The sequence below is a fragment of the Citrus clementina genome, unplaced genomic scaffold (assembly GCF_000493195.1).
Source record: "Citrus clementina cultivar Clemenules unplaced genomic scaffold, Citrus_clementina_v1.0 scaffold_6, whole genome shotgun sequence".
Taxonomy (NCBI): Eukaryota; Viridiplantae; Streptophyta; class Magnoliopsida; order Sapindales; family Rutaceae; genus Citrus; species Citrus x clementina.
The window spans coordinates 1,773,974-1,794,361 of NW_006262139.1; the positions used below are offsets into that span (position 1 = coordinate 1,773,974).

A 20,388-nucleotide genomic window follows, 5' to 3' on the forward strand; every position below is an offset into this window, starting at 1 on the left:
TGGCTATAACTGGAATGGTGTGAATGGAGGAAATAAGTGAAGGTTTATTTATAGCCGGACGAGTACGAAAGTCTGGGATGAGGTTCTGTTTACCTTTTATGTGTTGGACAGTAAAATCATATTTAGCAAACCAGTTTTTGAGGCTGAAAAACTGTTTGTCAGGGAGCAACTTATTTTGAAGTCAAAGATTCGAGGAAAAGAAGAGTTGTCCATGTTGATAAGGAATTTATGGCTGATTATATGAAATTCAAACTTTTTTATTCCATTCTTGACCGCCAAAATCTCTTTGTGGCTGGTAATCAATAACTAACCTCTTTTTACCACGAACTAATTTAGATCGTTTTTCAACATAGAAGGCTTGACAAGCCCAATCTGAATCAGTAGGTTCAATAAGACCTTGCTAAAGCAACTGAGAACATTCTTGCTTAGCAAGTAGGAGGTCGGAAGGAGACATACCCGGGTGTGATGCTTTTGTGGGATTTATGTCTTCGTTGAGTTTGAAAGGAAGGTGAATGAAGAATTGTTCATTTTTCCAAAGAGGTGAAGGATGGTGGAATTGGGAATGGTTCTCTGGACAAAACTCTAGGAGCTTATGTGAAATATGACTGTATGGCGATGGTGTTTCTGAAAGGGCATACAGACGTAATATATCTGTATAAGGTAAGAACATTTGCTTGTAGCGAACTCCAGAATTGGTGAGGAATAGGTTTTTAACCAAATGGAGAATGTCAAAACCTATAAGAAAATCTTTTATCTGGGAGTTTGGATGCTACAATCTTTTTCCAAATTATGCAATTCGGAAAGAATTGAATACCAATGGGGTTTTTGGTAATCAGTGTGGTTTCAAAAGTTTCACTTTTAATTGCTTTGAAAAGTTTCGAGTGTTTTTCCTAACAATCAGAGGGAAGGACAAAAGGATCAATTATATTGGTGTCTGCACCAGTATTAATAAACCCGATGACAAGAACATGTTTATGAAATTTGGAAGGAAGGATGGACATTTTTAGAGAAGGTCTAGGAATGGCTGAGACTTGATCGACAGTGTGGACTGTAGAAATGACTAAAATATCCTCAGAATCAGAAGATTCTGCGATAATGAAGGCAGTCTTATCATCTTGTTCTGACTGCTCTGAAAAATTTGATTCGACATCTTCATTCTCAGATAAAAGAGAAGAATGTTGAAGATGTTGTATGAGACGAACAACTTTGGCTGACTTTTGAGAATAGTTTCGAGCAAAGTGGCCGCATTTCTTGCAGATGAAACATCGGTTGTGCTTTTTCTTTCTGTACTGGGAAGCATCATTTTTTCTAAAATATCGGAGAGGTTTTTTGGAGGATGATTTTCTATGGAAGTGTTTATGGAAATGTCTTTTCTTTTTGGTTGGACAGAGGAACTTTTTGTCATCTTTGCACTATATTCTAAGATAGGGTTTTTTATAGGCTTCAGAAAAAGATTTTTTGTCTTCCATGAGGTCTTTAAAGAATTCCTTTTGCTCACAGATTTTGTAGAGACATAGCATGGCCATTTGGAAAATCTTTCCCAGAGAGATATCAGTTGTGCTGAGATTAGTGATTGTGAGTTTTCTTTGGAGATCAGGTTGTAACTCAGAAGGCAGTGGGGCTATGAAGACATGTTTGAGCGATGGTTCATTGAACGCATTCAGCTTATAAAAAAGAATACTCATTCTTTTGTAATGGGATTCCAAAAGGTGTCTTTTGAGTGAGCAGCACTTCATCTGATGATACTCTTTTCTGTCTGCATCAGTGGAAGCAGTTTTTTCACCGATGAATTGTTCATGAATGATATTGAATGTTGTGCCAATTGGAGATTGCATGAATTGGAGCTGACGATATTCTCCCAAGCTTTCTAGCCAATCATGTAAAGAGCCCGGTTATCGGGCCATGAATTCACAGAGAACAGGTTGAGGTTGGGCATTAGGTTTGGTTCCTTGGAGGTCAATCCATACGGCAAATTCTTGAAGTCGAGCAGGCCATTTATGATTGGGAACGTCATCAAATGTGAACCAAGATGCTGAAGATGGTTTTGTTGAGTGTGGTCAGGAACTGGTGGAGGCATTGATGACTCTGGTTCTGTTGGAGTTGCTTTATTTTGAGCATCAGAAGAACTGTCTTCAACAATAGGTGTGGCAGTTGAAGTACTTGGATCTTCTGTTTTGGTGGCCATTAATATGCTTGTAATGTCAGCATATTTAGATTCAGAGTCAGTTGAGGTTCTGACTGAGTTGGTGGATGAGGAAGAAGAAGACGGGTTGGACTCTGATAGGTTGGACTGATAAGCTGTTTCTGGCTCAGAGGAGTCAGAAGATGTGTTTTGGACAGTATGATAATGATACTGATCCATTGGACCTTTATCTTTTTTGGGAGGCTCAAGAGTGGCTTTTGGTGAATCTTCTAGTGGTACTGGAGGGGAAGATGAAGATGAAGTGGCCTTTGGCTTTGGTTCTGAAATCTTGACTTCAGATTTTGATTTTCTAGGTGAAGATGGATTGGGTGGCGGAGTTGGTTGAAGGTGTGAGAATCCAAAGAACTGATTATAAACAGGTTGTTGACGTCTGGATGGTGTGTAGAAAGGTGCATAAGTCTCAAAGATTAGAGGAGGTACTGTTGGGGTTTGTGTTTGAGTAAAAAGGGAAGGTCGAGTCTTTTCAGCATCAATTCTTGTCAATTCAGCTTTGAGCTTTCTGATCTCAGCTTCTTTTTTTATTAAACTCTAGACAATCTTTAGCAAAATGACATTTCTTTTTGCAAATGAAACACCTACTTTTCTTTCTATCAGGAAACCGTTTGGAATGGGATTGCTTTTTTCTGAAAAAGCGAAACTGTTTGGTACGCCGTTTCCTAGATGGAAATAGGAATCTCGATTTCCTGAAGTGAGACTTTTTCTTGGGTGAGCAGTCACACTTCTTTGCATTTGATAGCCAAGCAGATCTGAAAGGTTCTTTGTCTTTGATGAGTTCTTGGAAGAATTTCTTTTGTTCACACAATTTGTCAAGACATCTTAGAGCAATCTGGAATAATTTTCCCAATGATAATGTGTCAATGTGGAGCTTGTGAGCAGCTAACTGAAGTTGAATTTCTGGTTGTAATTCTTCTAGAAGAGATGCCAGAAATACATGCCTGAGTGTGGGATCATTGAATCCATTCAGCTTATAATAGAGCAAAGTCATTCGCTTGTAGTGGTAATAAAGGTCTTTTGTGTTGAGAGAACAACATTTCATGTTGAGATAATCACGTCTTGCGGCTTCAAAAGTAGCACTTGGTTCTCCAATAAATTGATCATGGAGAATGGCTAAAGCCTGAGAGACATCGGAAATCTGGATGAACTGAAGTTGTCTATACTATCCAAGACTGTCAAACCAATCTCGAAGAGAACCCGTAAACCGAGTACTGAATTCTCTTAAAACAGATTGGGTTGTTGCATCTAGAGCTAACATCTGGAGATCAATCCAAGCAGACAACTCTTGTAGTCTTTCTCTCCATTTTGTCAGAGAGATATCATTAAAAGTAAACCATGGACCATTGGAAGGTTTGAAAACTTTTGGCTGAGGTGGAATTGACTGAGAAGATTCACCAGTTTCTTGGATTTCTTCATTAGTGTCAACAGGTTCAGTTCTTGGGCCAGAGTCACTGGCACTAGACTGTTCAGTAGGTTCTGCCATGAGGAGTTTGGAAATATCAGCTAGATTTGAATCAGAAGTGTCTGAATTAGACAAATCGGATGACTCAATGGATGATGAATCTGATTGTGAAGGGGAATTTTCAGTAGAGGAATCTAGAGATGGTGAATGGGAAAGTTGTTGAGCAGAATACTGATACATGGGCTATTTTTCTAGAGAAACAATAGTTTGGATTGGTGGTGGTTGAGTAGATTCAGGTAAAGAAGTTGGTGATGGTTCAAATTTAGATGTCTGAGGATTTTGCTAAGGAATGGGTTTTTGAACTGGAGCAGGTTTTGGTGTCTACTTTGGTTTTGGTTGAGGTCGTGGATGTGGAGGAAGCAAAGTATGGGTCATGCCAAAAAGTTTAGAAGGTTCATATGTTCGGGAGGAAAAAGATGGCAAGAAGGGATGATAGGTAGGATTAATTACTGGTAATAGAACAGAACTTGTAAACAGGGTAGGTTGGACCATTTCTGAGCCAATTCTGGCAATTTCAGCTTTCAAAGCTCTTATCTCAGCTTTTTATTTATTAAAATCAGGACTATAGACTCATTAAGCAAGCATAGCCCGAAGTTCAAGTTGAGTAACTTTATTATGAAGATTTTGATAAATCTGATTTAACTTATCTGAGATAGTATCAACCTTTTTTTCAACCTGGTTGGTTTTGTGTCTAATGTGGTCTACCTTATGATGCAAGGTAGTGAGTGATTGGTTTTGTGCAACAACATTTTGAGTTTGCCAGTTTAAGACTGCCTTAAAGAATGAGGTTCTTCTAAATGGCCAGCAGGAGTTACTGCAGAGGGGACGTATGGTTTCAAGATGAAATTCTTTTGGTATTCTATAGATGTTGGGGAAAACATCATACAGGACTGTATTTTGGGAGTGGGACTAACATGGGTAGTCTCATGGGTTGACTGAAGTCTGCAGTTGAGCAAAGCGGGTTCATGTTTTCGGATCCAGGCAAGACCTTTATCATAGATGGGTAATGGTGCTTAAGAATCAGGCTCAGGTGGATCTTCAGGATGAGCAACATGATAGCGGCAAATCAGATAAATGATCTTTTTAGACTTGCACTTGCGTCTTTTTGGTTCGTCATCATCTTTTTCAATATCTTCCCAACAAAGACAGCTTGCATCACAGTTTCCAGAGGCTGGGACATCCCATAAGAAATGTCCATGGAGTTTTGCTGGGTAGATAGGAAAACCTTGATCATTAAAGGCTTGAATGGGTAGGTTTTCTTGTTCTGTGTGTACAGAAGTGATCATTGAAGAATAGGTAAAAGATAACCTGGGTGGTTCTGAGGACGAACTGGGTGGTGGTTTGAAAGTAAGACGAACAGTTCCATCTGAATTTTTCTGAAAATGACTTTCAGAAGTTTGTATGGGTTCAGAATTTTGATGAAATTGTTCATAATTGGACAACCATTCTAAAGGCATGAGTTTGATCAATTCTTGTTGGGGAATTTGCCTTGGGATTTGAATGATGGTTGGGATCTCTTCAGATTCTGCAAGAATCATAAGAGCTTCGGCAAATCCAAAGCATGATTTTGCAGTCGATAAACAAGCTGATGGTGCAGGGTAGCTATTTTAGCTTAGGTGATTTGTTCAGCTCCTTGAAGCTGGATCTGAACTTTTAAAGTGGTAGCAAGGTTGGAATCAAGAAGTGAAAGATTAAAATGGGATAAAAGGTAAGCAAAGCACTTCCGGCATGGAGGGTGGTTAGGACTGTGCCAGCGATGGCATGCTGATATTGCTTAAACCTGGTGTCAAGTAAATCAATTTTGGCTGTGACAGGTAAGCCTTTTCTCCCATGAAGAGTGAGAATAAGACGAACACCTCCAAGGTGAAGATGTGTATAGCCTTCATGTTTTCATGTAAAGATCAATTCTGAGGGGATCTCAAGAGTGACATATTGTTCAGTTGTGGTAGCTTGCAAAGCACACTGATCGAGTCGGGATGACTGGATATATTCCTTCGGATGGGGTCGTTTGGTGGAGATCAGGGTTTTGATACTTCTAGTAAAGGACGGTTTTTTAACAAGTAATAGGGACTGATGAGAGGTAAAGAGGATTCATTGATTTGAACAGATTCAGGAACATAGTAGTATTCAACAAGATTTTCTATTTTGCTGACTGTTTGTTTAGTACAGGATTTAGGTAAAGAAAGAGTAGAAGAAAGAGTAACTAGAGAAGACGACAAAGCAGGAGTAGCGGAGGATGATGATGAAGCCATGAGATTAAGATTTTCTATTCTTTAAAGCTTTGATTCCTAGGTGGTTAAACTCTTCTAACCTATACCAACATTTGAGATCTGGCTTTATGTGGATCAGAAAGATATCTAGTATCCGTATATCCAATTAGTGGTGATTTTGAAACATTTAAACCCATGTCGATCATTCCACAGAGATGCCGAAATACAAGATATATACCTTTCCAATGCCTATGAGTTAGTGTAGAATTACATCTTACTAATAGATAAACTGAAAATGTGAATACCAAGTTGAGTACAATTTGTAAGATATGTGAGTGCACCAATTGCACATAAATATGGTACTTCAAGAATAAGAATTGCTTCAACATCTTCTTTAGGAAGAAATGAATCCTTTTCCACATTAGGTGATCATACTACCATTGGAGTACTTAATGGATGGGCTTCATCCATATAAAAAGGCTTCATCCTTTTCCACTTGGCAAATATTTAATCTGTAACCCTAGACAAAATCTTGCTTTTCCCTTTCATTTCAAACTCATTTTTCAAACAAGAAACTATTTTTGAAAGCTGTTCAGGAGCTTTAATGAGATTCAAATTATCAACATATACTGCAACATAAGGATAAATTGGATTATTTATATACCTTCCTTCAATAAATACTTGCTTAGGCAATTGTAACATCCATGCAAGAATCGTTCTGGCTTTAAAGGATATTAACTACAAGGTTTAAATTTATTTGCTACTTACGTTTTAAATCTTTTAGGAATTTTCATATAAAAATCTATGTTGATAGAACTATATAGATAAGCAGTCAATAATGCACAAATTAAATCTTTCAGAGGTTGGGAGACTAACCAAAAATTGAAATGTAATTGCACGAGTAATAGGAAAATACGTTCCCTCATAATCAATGTTAGGCCTTTAAAAAAATACTTATGCTACTAATCTTACTTTATATCTCACAATCTCAATTTTCGCATTTCAATTTTATCAAAGGCTCACTTATATCCAACAAGTTTGACATCTTCAGGTGTCATCTATGCTTGAGTAGCATCTTTCCATAGTTTGTATATTAGGATCCTAATTTTCATTTGTGACACTAAGAGCAACAATAAATGAAAAAATGTTACCAATAATTATTCCATTTCGATCCCAAGTTTTTTTCTATACCAATAAAGCCAATTTGTAATTTCATTATTTTGTATTTTTTATAAGAAAATGATACTTCTTCAGTTATTGCAAATTTTCTTCTTCTAGGTCAATGTGACTGGTAATATTTAACTAATCAATTTTTTTTATCTGATTAGTAGGTAATGACTTTTCTTAAGTGCCAATTTCATTTTGTAACTTTTCTCATTTTTCCTCTTTCGGGAAATTTTGTCTTTTGAACCAATTAGAGTCTTCAACATTTCAGATGTGCTTTATTTTCATTAGTTTTGTCATGTTGTCTTTCAGGGATCTCAACACATTTTGGGGCATTTTCATAGGTAACTCTATTTTTCTCCTTGAATCAGCGAATGCATCAAGAATTTGTTTTGCAATATTTTGAAATTGAATGATCCTTTGAAATTCAAGTTCCAATTCAAGCTCTCAACCAGAGACCTTTCCCATGAACATTCCTTTTCATTCAGCCTACCAGATCCAAGACTTTGCAAAGAAATTCCTTTACCAGTATTTCTTCAATGTTCAAAGCAAAAAGCCTTATCATTTTCCTTCCCTCTGTATAGAAAACCTGTTTCTCACAGGACTTATCATCTCTTCCTTAACCATCTGCGAAGATGAATTATGGTATATGTTAATATAGATTCATCGAGAATACGTGGCGTTGTTATACCAGAACTATAACAGTTAAAACTGTTCTTTGGACCAATAGTCCGCAAGTTCGGGTTTCCAACCGATATACCTCTGAGATCAAAAAACTTTAAAACATTTTTGTCTCGGGTTATATAACCCAAAACAGACTTTCAAGAGGCAAGTGCAGAGTATACTTCCTTAAGTTTCAAAATGAACAGATGTAAGTTTTCTTCTTATTTTAAAAAATTTTAGAGCTTCATTGACAGAGAGAAAGAGAGAAATTAGAAACTCATGATTATAGAAGGCTAGAGATTTTATTATTTTTTGCTCTACTTTTAACAAAGAGAAGCTGAGCTTATATAGGAGGAAAACCAAGGAAAAGGATAGGACAGGGCCCCTATCACTTTTCTAAAAGCAAAGACATAATTACAAGCGACAAGCTTTTGGAAAAGTAAAAGCAATAAAGACAAATTAAAGCATGACTCATGCTTTAATTATTACAAACTTTGAAAAAGTAAATGGTGCCAAATTGCATGAATCACAGAGATGAGAGATTCATGTAGTCTTCATCAGATGAGCTGTCAGTCTCATCTTTATTTTTTGAAAAGAGGACTTTGAGTGATGGGCATGGAGTTTTTGGTGGATGTTGATGATTTGGGTGACAGGGTGGCCAAGGGCAAAATATCTTACGCCAAGAAGAAGATGGGTGTTCTTTGGAGCCGGTTGGTGTGCTAGAACTGGCTTTATTTGTTGGATCGTCTGAGGCATGTGTTGGTGGAGTTTGTTGAAGGTTTTGAAGATGTTGACTTAATGGTAAGAATGCTTCCCATGGGTCTTGTGCATCTTGGTATAGAAAATCAGTGAAGTCTGGTTTTTCTTCCTTGATGATAATACTCGTGGATTTAGGTTTTGAAATTGCTGAAGGAGTTGGGATCATGATGATATCATGCTGTGGATCGACGGAGGTGTGAGAAATGTCTCGGTGTGGAGCAGGTTGGTGGTTCAGTTCACAAAGAAAATTATAGAGTTCCTTTTGAACTTTATCGTCTTGTTCAAGGATGGATGGGTGAGGTGTGGTGAACCATTCAAAAACTTGATCTTGAGTCTAGAAGAAGTGTGTATCTGGGTGTTGGAAGTATGGTCTATGAATAATGAACACAGATGTGAACATTTTTGCTTCGGATGCTGGCATACGTTCCAAATTATGAAATATTGACAATTGTTGGAGTTTCATTCTTCACCATGGAATTGGAGAAAACCATTCAAGAAGCGTCCAAATGAGTGACGTTGATTTGTCTGGATTGAACAAATGTTCTAAGGTGGCTGTTATTGGAACAATCAGTTTGGTGGCATAGAGGACAGTTAGGCACCAGATGTACCATAATTCGTCTTCTGAAATGTCTCTGGTGGGATCCAGGGTTAATCTTGTAAGAAACAAGTTTTCTGGATGGAAAGTGGAAAATGGATATGAGTCTGATAAGAGATAGGCTTTCATGAAAAACTGAAATACAGCTTTCTTTGCAAACTCTTGTATGGCAAAGACTGTGGTGAAAGTTTTCCCAAAGGGAAAGGGTTTTTGGGTAAGGGCTTGTGAGGGGAATGAAGTGGCCATGAAGATGACAGGAAAATGGTGTTTTGAGGATATGAAAAACAAGGATTTATCTGGTTTAGCAAGTCTTGAGAGCATATCAGGAATAAGGTTGTGGTCTCCTTTTATATGCTTCACAGAGAAGTCATATTTTGAAAACCAGTCTTTTAGCCTAAGCAACATCTTTTCTGGAACATTTTTCCTTTTGAAATTCATGATGTTGGGAAAAGCTGAGTTGTCAATTCTGACAAGAAAGTGATAGCCGATAAGATGATACTCGAACTTTTGAATACCATGCTTGACAACTAAAATTTCTTTGAACACATTGTGGTAATGTATTTGTGTGTCAGAGAAGTGTTTCTTCAAGGAGGATGGCCCCCCATGATTCGTCACTTGCATCAGTCTGTAATATTCGCCTGCCATCGGTGATGAGCTTTAATGGTGGCGGATTTTGCGCAATTTATTTTAACATTGTGACAGCAAGTGTGTGGTTGTTATTCCACGAAGGTGGATTCTTCTTCAGCAAGGCTGACAGCTGGCGGGTGTGATGATCAACATGAGGAATAAAATCCCTAATATAATTAATAATACCAAGGAACTGCTGGATTTGCCTTTTGGAAAGATTCTGATTTGGAAAGTGGATGAGCTCTTGAGCAATATGCTTTCCTGGCTGATAGTGGCCATCTTTGATAGTCATTCCAAGGAATTCAATGCTATTTGTGGTAATTGTGCTTTTCTTAGCTGATAACATGATTCCATAAGATTGAATAAGATCAAAGAATTGATTTAACAAATGGCGATGATCATCTTGTGTACCTGAAAACAACAGAATATCGTTAATGTAAATCAATGTACTATGTAAAATGGGTTGGAAGATTTGGACCATGGTTTTTTGGAAAATAGATGGGGCTGTTTTAAGACCAAAGAGTAAAACTGTCCATTGATAGTGGGCATTGGGAATGCAAAAGGCAGTTTTGTAACATTCTGAAGGTTTAATTCCAAGTTGCCAAAATCCGGATTTAAGATCAAATTTTGAAAAGAGTTGAGCATTTTTTAGGTAGGTGAACATGCTCTGTCTTTTTGGCAAAGGGAATTTGTCATCTTGTAAAAACATGTTTAGAGGTTGAGAGTCAATGACTAATCATTTTTTTCCCCTAACAATCTCATAATGTTTTTCAACATAAAAAGCTTGACAACCCCATTGGGAACTAGTGGGTTCAATAAGACCTTGGGCCAACAACTGAGAACATTCCTTTTGGGCTAGGACTAAGTCAGAAGGACTCATTCCTGGATGGGGTGGCTTTGGTTGGATTGACATCTTCATTCAACTTGAAAGGCAATTGAACAAAGAAATGTGGATTTTTCCACAAAGGATTTGGATGGTGAAAGTCAACATGAGACTCAGGACAATATTTCAAAAGCTTTGTGGAAATGTCTAGGCTGGGAGGTTTCAGACAAACCATAAAGCTTAAGAACATTGGTGAATGATTTAAACATGGACTTGACTCGAATTCCAGTAGGAATGATTTGGAGGTGTTTTATCAGGTGAAGGATATCAAATCCTAACAAGATGTCCTTATTCGGCAAATGGGAACCGATGACTTTTGTCCAGATAATACAATTTGGAAAGATTTGAATACTGATGGGTTTTTTGGTAATCAACTTGGTGGTGAAGAATTTTCCATTGACTGCTTTGAAATTTTCTTCATAATGTTGCCAAGACTGAGATGGAAGTATGTCTGGGTTTAACATACTTCTTTGGACTTCGGTATCAAGAAGTCCTATGGCGGGAATTGGTCTATGGAATTTGGAAGGTAAGATTTAGAGTTTTATGGAAGGGATAAGTATGGTAGTGTCGAGAGACAAAAGTTTTTGGTGAAAAACAGTTTGAAACTCACCAGTTTCAGAATCATCAGATGAGTTTTTCAGTGCGAACATTGTTTCATCAGTAGGCTCCTCTTGTTCTGAGAAGTAGAACTCAATTTCATCTTTGTGAGGAGAATAATCACTGGTGGCCTGTAAATGCTCAAGAAGTCTGATTGCTTTATCTTTTTTGTTGGGGCAATCTTTAGCATAATGGCCTAACTTTCTCCTTTTCTGTTCTCGAAAAGAACTAGATCTTTTCCTGAAAAACCTGTATGATTTTCACCTGGATTTTGATCTAGGAAACGAATCTGGATTTTTTAATTTCGAAAATGCTTCTTCTTTTTGGTGCTGCAATCACAATCTTTTTTTTTCTTGCATTTAATCTGTAAGTAAGGCTTTTTGCAAGCACTTCGGAAAGGCTCTTTGTCTTTTAACAGCTCTTTGAAGAACTGTTTCTGTTCACATAATCTTTCCAAACATCCTTTGGCGATCTGAAAGATCTTTCCCAAGGAAATGTTGTCAATGGTGAGATTGAGACTCGTGAGCTGCCTTTGTATGTCTGGTTGCAATTCTTCAGGTAATGATGCCAGAAATACATGTTTGGGAGTCGGATCATTGAACCCATTGAGCTTATAAAACAGGATTGACATCCGTTTATAATGGAAATCAAGATCTTTAGAGTTGAGGGAGCAGCATTTCATGTTGAGGTAGTCTCTTCTTGCAGCTTCAAAGATTACGGTTGATTCTCCAATGAATTGTTTGTGAATGACAGAAAGAGCAGTCGAGACATTAGGTAGTTGCACAAACTGTAATTGTCTGTACTCTCTTAAAGTATCAAACCAATCTCTTAAAGATCCCGTAAAACGGGTAGCAAGTTCTCTAAGGACTGATGTTGGAGTAGTATTTGCTCTTAACATTTGGAGATCTGTCCAAGCAGCCATTTCGGATAATCTGTCTCTCCATTTAGCTGCAGGGATATCATCAAAAGTGAACCACTAGCGTAAGCGATAAAGTGTTCTTTGCTGTTGATTTCTTCAAGGAAGATGGCACCTCATGATTCATCAATTGCATCTGTCTGCAAGATGCGCTTTCCATCAGTAATCAACTTTAAAGGAGGCAGATTTTGTGCAATTTGCTTGAGGGTAGTGACAACAGTTGTGTGGTCAGCATTCCATTTTGAGGGCTCCTTTTTCAATAAAGCCGAAAGGTGATGAGTGTAGTGGTCCACATGTGGGATGAAGTCTCTGATATAATTGATGATGCCGAGAAACTGTTGAAAGTACTTTTTGGAAAGTTGCTGATCTGGAAAGCGAAGCAATTCTTGGGCAATGTGTGTTCCTGGCTGATAATGGTCGTCTTTTATGATCATACCAAGGAATTCAATGTTATCTGTAGCAATGGTGCTTTTCTTGGTAGAGAGCATGATTCCATGACTTTGGACAATATCATAGAAGTGAGTTAACAGCTGGTGATGTTTCTCATGTGATCCTAAAAAAAGCAAGATATTGTCAATGTAAATCAATGCATGATGCAGGATTGGCTGAAAAATTTTGACCATGGATTTTTGAAAAATGGATGGGGCCGTTTTGAGGCCAAAAGGAAGGACTGTCCATTGAAAATAGGCATTTGGGATACAGAAAGCAGTTTTGTATCGTTCAGAGGGTTCAATGCCTAATTGCCAGAAACCGGATTTTAAATCAAATTTGGAAAAGATCTGGGTATTTTTGAGAAAAGTAAACATGCTTTGTCGTCGGGGCAAAGGAAACTTGTCATCTTGTAAAAACATGTTTAATGGCTGATAGTCAATGACTAGGCGTTTCTTTCCTCGAATAATTTCAGAATGCTTTTCAACATAAAAGGCTTGGCAAGCCCATTGAGAATTCGTAGGCTCAATTAGACCTTGGGCTAACAATTGGGAACATTCCTGTTGGGCTAGGAGTAAGTCAAAAGGACTCATTCGTGGGTGAGTAGCTTTGGTTGGGTTGATGTCTTCATTGAGTTTGAAAGGTAACTTAATGAAGAAAGACTTTTTTTTCCACAATGGGTTTGGATGGGTGAACTCAAAATGGGACTCTGGACAGAAACTCAAAAGTTTAGTTGAAATATCCTGGTAGGACTGGGAGGTTTCAGACAGATTGTAGAGTGTCAGCATGTCTATGAATGGTTTGAACATAGACTTGACACGAATTCCATTGGGAATGATTTGGAGGTGTTTGATCTGGTGAAGGATGTCAAAACCTAACAAGATATCCTTATTAGGAAGAGTTGAACCAATAACTTTGGTCCAAATGACACAGTTGGGGAAGATTTGAATACCAATGGGTTTTTTGGTAATCAAAGAGGTGGTGAATAGTTTGCCATTGACAGTTTTGAAATGTTCTTCATACTCTATCCAGTATTCTGGTGGAAGAATATGGGGGTTTAACAGGCTGCGTTGGGCACCAGTGTCTATGAGACCAATTGCTGGAATGGGCCTTTGGAATTTTGAGGGCAAGATCTGGAGTTTGATGGACGGGATGGGAACAGTAGTGTCAAGGGACAGTAAGTGTTGGTGGAAAATTATTTGGGACTGATCACTGTCTAATTCATCAGAGGAATTCTGTAGTGCGAACACAGTTTCATCATTGGGTTCATCTTGTTCAGAGAAATAGAATTCTAGTTCATCCTTCTCGGGAGAGTAGTCTGTAGTGGCTTGAAGATGCTCAACTAGCCGAATAGATTTTTCCCTTTCGTTGGGACAATCTTTGGCAAAATGACATTTTCTCTTGCAGATGAAACATCTGCTTGATTTTTTCCGTTTAAAGTCTCTAGAAGAAGAGGACTTTTTCCAGAAGAATCGGTAAGGCTTTCTGGATCTGCGAGGTCTAGATGAAAATTCTGGAGTTTTGAATTTTCAAAATGCCTTTTCTTTTTAGAACTACAATCACAATCCTTTTTCTTTTGACATTTGATATGCAAATAAGGCTTTTTGCAAGCACTCAGGAATGGTTCTTTATCTTTCAACAGTTCTTTAAAAAAATATTTCTGCTCGCAAAGTTTGTCGAGACAAGTTTTGGCAAGCTGAAAGATTTTGCCAAGAGAAATGTTGTCAAGAACAAGATTAGATGCGGTGAGTTGCCGCTGTATGTCTGGTTGGAGTTCTTCTGGTAGGGAGGCCAGAAAGACATGCTTTAATGTTGGCTCATTGAATCCATTAAGCTTATAGAACAGCAGGGACATTCGTTTGTAATGGAAATCAAGATCCTTAGCATTGAGGGAACAGCATTTCATGTTGAGATAGTCTCGGTGTGCAGCTTCAAAAACTACAGAGGGGTCTCCAAGGAATTGATCATGGAGAACCGCAAGAGCACTTGAGACTTCTGGTAGATCAACAAACTGTGATTGGCGGTAGCGCCCTAAAGAATCAAACCAATCTCTTAGAGCACCCGTAAAACGAGTAACAAATTCTCTAAGGACTGATTGAGTTGTGGCTCCTGGCCGTAGCATTTGGAGGTCAATCCAGACGGACATTTCATTAAGTCGGTCACGCCATTTATGAGATGGAAGATCATCAAATGTGAACCATGGACCATTCGACGATTTTTGACTTGTAGAACCGGTCGGGGCTTGAGCTAGAGGGGGTTGGTTTGTGGCAGAAGATTCAGGCATTTCTTCTTCAACTTCGAAGGGAATATCAACATATGGTTCTGTATGAGAAGTTTGGCCTTGAGGAGGTGGATCAGGTTGGGCCATCAAGATTCGGGTGATATCAGCATAAGACTTTTCAAAGTCACTAGTGGATTCTGAGGAATCTGTGTCAGACTCAGTGTGGCTATCGGAAACGGCTAGATTTAAATCAGAAGTTTGATCATCTGAAGTAGGTGAATGATCGACTGTGTGGGCACTAAATTGGTGCATAGGTTCTTTATCCTTGGATTGAGAAGGTGGTTGGGAGACAATTGGTGGTGGAGGTGCGGGTGGTGATGCCGGCGTATAACCAGGGGATTGATTTCCCGGGATATAAATGAATGATTGACGAATTGTGACGGGTCGCGGTTGTGGTTTAGGTTTAGGTGGTGGTGGTAAAGGATTGTCTCTGAAAAGAGTATGAGTCATGCAAAATAACTTGGAAGGATCATACTGTTTGATGGGGGAAAGCATAGAGGCAAATGGATGATATGTTGGACCTATAGAAAGGATAGGAGGGGATGTGGTAAAAAGAATAGGTCTTTGTTTTTCAGATTCAATCTGATCAAGCTCAGCTTTTAAGCGTCTGATTTCCCTTTCTTTTTTGTCAAATTCTGGGCCATAGTAGCGCTGGGCAAGCATAGTTCGTAACTCAAAATCGAGTTGAGTAATTCTAGACTGGAGATTGTGGTGGATCTGCTGCATCTGTGCTGCGATTGAGTCAACTTTTGTCTCAAGTTGTTCAGTTCGTAAATTCATTTTCTCAACTTTTGAATTGATATTTAACAAAGTACCATTTTGTGCTTTGGCATTTTGGGTTTGCCAGTTGAGGACTGATTCAAAAGGTTTGGGTGGTTCAAGGTGACCAGTGGAGGTTATAGCGGAAGTGATAAAGGGTTTGGACATGACATTTCGTTGGGAATCTGTGTGAGTGTCTAAAGGAGGAAAAGAAGAAGAATAATCTGAAGAAGTAGATGAAAACATCATACAAGTCAGTGGTGGTGTTGGAAGTGGGATTGGTGATGGAGTCTCAGATTTGCAATGCTTTGCAATCCATTTGAGTTCCTTTTTGTAAATGGGGAATGGAGCTGATAGAGGTGGAGGATCTTGTGGTGGTTTGGGGTCACAGTGGTGACAGGAGACTGGAGATTTTTTCTTTTTGGGTTTCTTTTTTCTTGTGGTGGCATAATCATTATCATCTTCCCAATTATCCCAGCAAGGACAATTTGGGTCACACATGCCGGAGCCAGGGGCATCCCATAGGAAATGGCCATTTTGCTTTGCTGGATAAACTGGGTAACCTTCAAAATTGAACCCTGTACTGGGCAGGTCTTCCTGGGCTGTCTGAACAGCTGTGATCATCGAAGAATAGGTAAAGGAGAGCCGAGGAGGCTCTTGTGGAGCACTTGGAGGAGGTTTAAAAGTCATTCGGATTGTTCCATCTTGGCGTCTTTCAAACATGCTTTCAGATGTCTTAATTGGAGCTGTATTGTTATGGAACTGTTCATAGTTGGAGATCCATTTAAGAGGCATAAGTTTGATAAGTTCATGACGGAGAATTTGTCTCGGGATCTGGATTATTGTTGGGATCTGGTCAGATTCAGCTAACACCATGAGGGTATCAGAATGGTGTTCTGGAGTGGGGAGATCTAAGGCATGATTTTGAAGCCTATAGACCAATTGGTGGTGTAGGGTGGCAATTTTGGCAGAAGAAATTTGTTCAGCACCTTGGATCTGAACTTGGACTTTTAAGGTTGTGGGCAAATTGGGGTCTTGGAGAGAGAGGTTAAAGTTTGGATAAAATGTGAGTAAAACACTGCCTGCATGAAGAGTTGTGAGGACAGTGCCAATAACAGCATCTTGGTATTGTTTAAACCGAGTATCAAGCATGGCAAGGCGAGCTGTAACTGGTAATCCTTTTCTTCCATGAAGGGTAAGAATCAGTCTGATGCCTCCAAGATGAAGATGAGTATAACCTTCGCGTTTCCAATTGGAAAGCAATTCTGAGGGGAGTTCGAGAGTAACATATTGCTCAGCCGAGGTTGCTTGAAGAGCACATTGATCCAGGCAGGAAGACTGGATATATTCTTTGGGGTGAGGCCTTCTAGTAGAGATGAGAGTACGGATACTACGAGTAAAGGAACTGGGGCGTTTGTACAACTGATAAGGGCTAATGAGAGGGTATGATGACTCACTGATTTGAGCGGATTCAGGGATGTAGGAATATTCGACAAGGTTTTCGATCTTATTAGTGGTATGAGAAGTGCAAGATCTTGGCAAAGAAAGAGTAGAAGAAAGAGTAACAGGAGTGGAAGATGGAGTGGAAGCCATGAATGAGAAGTTCTCTCTCTGCGCCTGAAGACTAAAGATCAAAAGAGAAAAAGACTTAAATCATACCATTTTGATCAGGAAAATAAGAGGTTTTTGAAAACAAAAAAGTTTCAAGGACTGGTATGGCTCTAATACTAGAAGTATGGGTCTTGTGGTTTTATGGGAGAAAGCACAGGTGCAAATGGATGGAAGGCTGGGCTGAGGGTAGGTAATGGTGGAGAGGTGGTAAATAATGTTGGCCTTTGCCTTTCTGACTCAATCTGTTCAAGTTCTGCTTTCAATTTTCGGATTTCCTTTTCTTTTTGATCAAATTCTGGGCCATAATATCTATGACTTAGCATGGTTCTTAATTCTGAATCTAGTTGAGAGATTCTGGATTGAAGATTTTGATAAATTTGCTACATCTGAGAAGTCATCGAATCCATCTTAGACTGAATATGATCAGTTCGTAAACTGATATGATTAACCTTCATATAGATATCAACCAAAGTTTCATTTTGAGCTCTGGCATTTTGGGTTTGCCAGTTGAGAACAGCCTCAAAAGGTTTAGGGTCTTCTAAGTGACCTGTGGGAGTTATGGCTGAAGAAATAAAGGGTTTGGTTATGACCTTTCGTTGTGGATCGGTCTAGGTTTCTAGAGCAGGGAAATTGGCGGAATAATCTTAGGAGGTGGATGAAAACATCATACAAGCCATAGGCTGTATGGGTGGTTTGGAATTCTGGATATGTGGAAGAACTTCAGTTTTGTAATTTTTTGCAATCCATCTAAGTTCTTTTTGGTAGATACGTAATGGAGATCGTGGTGGTGGAGGATTATGAGGTGGTTTAGTTTGGTTGTATGAGCACGGAGTTTTAGGTATCTTCTTTTTTGGTTTTCTTCTCCGCTGTGGTTCAACATCATCTTCTTCCCAATCATCCCAACAGGGACAATCTGGGTCACAATTTCCTGATCCGGGGGAATCCCAAAGAAAGTGGCCATTAAGTTTGGCAGGGTAGACAAGATATCCTTCTGAATTGAATCCTGTAATTGGCAGCTTTTCTTGAGCGGTCTGAACAACTGTAACCATGGTTGAATAAGTGAATGAGAGCCGTGGAGGCTCCTCTAGTGCTGTTGGTGGAGGTCGAAAAGTCATTCGGACAGTTCCATCAGATCTTCGTTCAAACATACTTTCTGTTGTTTGGATAGGAGGAGTATTAGTGTGGAACTTCTTATAATTTGAAATCCATTCCAAGGGCATGAGTTTTATGAGTTCATGTCTAGGGATTTATCTTGGAATTTGAATGATGGTTGGTATCTGATCAGATTCTGCTAACACCATGAGGGCGTCAGAGTGGTGCTCAGGTGTATCTAAGGCATGGTTCTGGAGCCTATAGACCAATTGATGGTGAAGAGTTGCAATTTTTATAGAAGAGATTTGTTCTGCACCTTGAATTTGCACTTGGACTTTCAAGGCAGTAGAGAGATTAGTGTCTTGAAGAGAAAGGTTGAAATTGGGATAAAAAGTGAGTAAAACACTTCCAGCATGAAGAGTGGTTAAGATAGTACCAATAATAGCATCTTGGTAATGTGTGAACCTAGTATCCAGCATAGCAATTCGTGCAGTGAGTGGTAATCCTTTCCTTCCATGTAAGGTTAAGATTAGTCTGACTCCTCCGATATGGAGATGAGTATAACCTTCTCTTTGCCAATTAGAAATCAATTCTGGGGGAATTTCCAAAGTGACATATTGTTCAGTTGTGGTAGCCTGAAGGGAACACTGATCCAATCTGGATGACTGGATATATTCTTTTAGATGTGGTCTTTTGGTGGAAATAAGGGTTCGGATACTGCGAGTAAAGGAGTGCGGACGTTTATAGAGGTGATAAGGACTAAGAAGAGGAAAAGAAGATTCATTGATTTGAGCAGATTCAGGGATATAGGAATATTCAACTAAATTTTCTATCTTACTAGCAGTGTCTTTGGAGCAAGATTTGGGTAAGGAGAGGGTGGAAGAAAAGGAAACTGGAGTAATGATAGAAGAAAGAGAAGCGTCGTTGGAGGAAGTTGATGCCATGAGCAGGAAATTCTCTCTACGTTTATCATACCACCAACCAGTCCTCCGCCATCTCACCACTCTTGAATTCTCTCCAGACCTTCTGTGGACTCTCCTTGAATGGTATTCTCCACTCACATGGTAGCGACACCAACTCAAAAATCTGTGTACTTTTCACGGATTAGACAAGATGCCAGAACAAGAAGCAGACATGTTCACTGCAGCCTTCATCGTTCATAGACCTTACTTCCAGCACCCAGAAATAAAAGACTTCTGGACACAAGATATGGCCTATGAATGGAAAACTTATCCCCATCCTTATACCCTCATCCATGATCCATATGTCACCTCTGTTCTCAAGTCATACCTAATGAAACTCAACAATGTTCAGCCATCTGCCACAAGCATCCACCACACCTCTGTTGGACCATCACACATTTTGGAAATTGTCCCCAAAACACAAACATGTACTCCAGGTTCCAGTTCAAGTCCTCAAGGAATCATTGTCATGGAACAACGTCCTGATTACACTAACGTCTTATTCCAAGACACTCATGATCCATGGGAAGATTTTCAGTCTCTTTTCCATACTAAAAATTTCCATTACACTGTCACAGACCCAGACCCTCCTACTCCATCAGCTCCAAAAGAGATGACTAATGCTAATGAAGAGGCCTATCTGCAAGCTGAAGCTTATCTTGATCACAGACAAATCCGTCATGCCAAATGCCAATATGAGAAAGAAACTGGCAATATGTCCCCCTCACACTACCCATCCACTCCATGATTGCAGACACGCATAGGAATCTTTCGCTTTTGTTTTTTTAAAGTTTGCTTTAATAATTAGACAAGGGTCATGTCTTGTCTAAAGCTTGTCTTTTACTTTTTATGCTTTTCCTTTTTGGTTTTGGCGTGGTGTGCTTTAATCATTTTGCTTTTGTAAAAGATAAGGGCCCCACCTTATCTCTCCCTCCTCGAGATCTCTATAAAATGATCTCTCTATCCTTTTGTAAGGCAGGAGTTAATCAGGAATAAGATTAAGTTTTCTTCACATCATGTTTCCCTAAAACCCTTTCTCTCTTCTAGGAATCGAAGAAATTATTTGAGTTAATAATGATACGCTCACCTCTAATTTTCTAAATTGAGTATGCTCCGCACTTACCTTAAGCCTAAGGATCCTGTGCATTAGAAAGGTCCTGTTTTATCCTTAAAAACTGATT

The 20,388-nt window shown here is 39.0% G+C and overlaps 1 protein-coding gene across 1 annotated transcript; it reads right to left on the reverse strand.

Moving 5' to 3' along the window:
* Positions 1–4,672: 4,672 nt before the first annotated feature.
* On the reverse strand, positions 4,673–5,197 carry LOC112097224. Its single transcript, XM_024181868.1, has one exon. It carries the CDS (start codon positions 5,195–5,197, stop codon positions 4,673–4,675), a length of 525 nt encoding a protein of 174 aa, XP_024037636.1.
* Between the last annotated feature and the right edge of the window lie 15,191 nt (positions 5,198–20,388).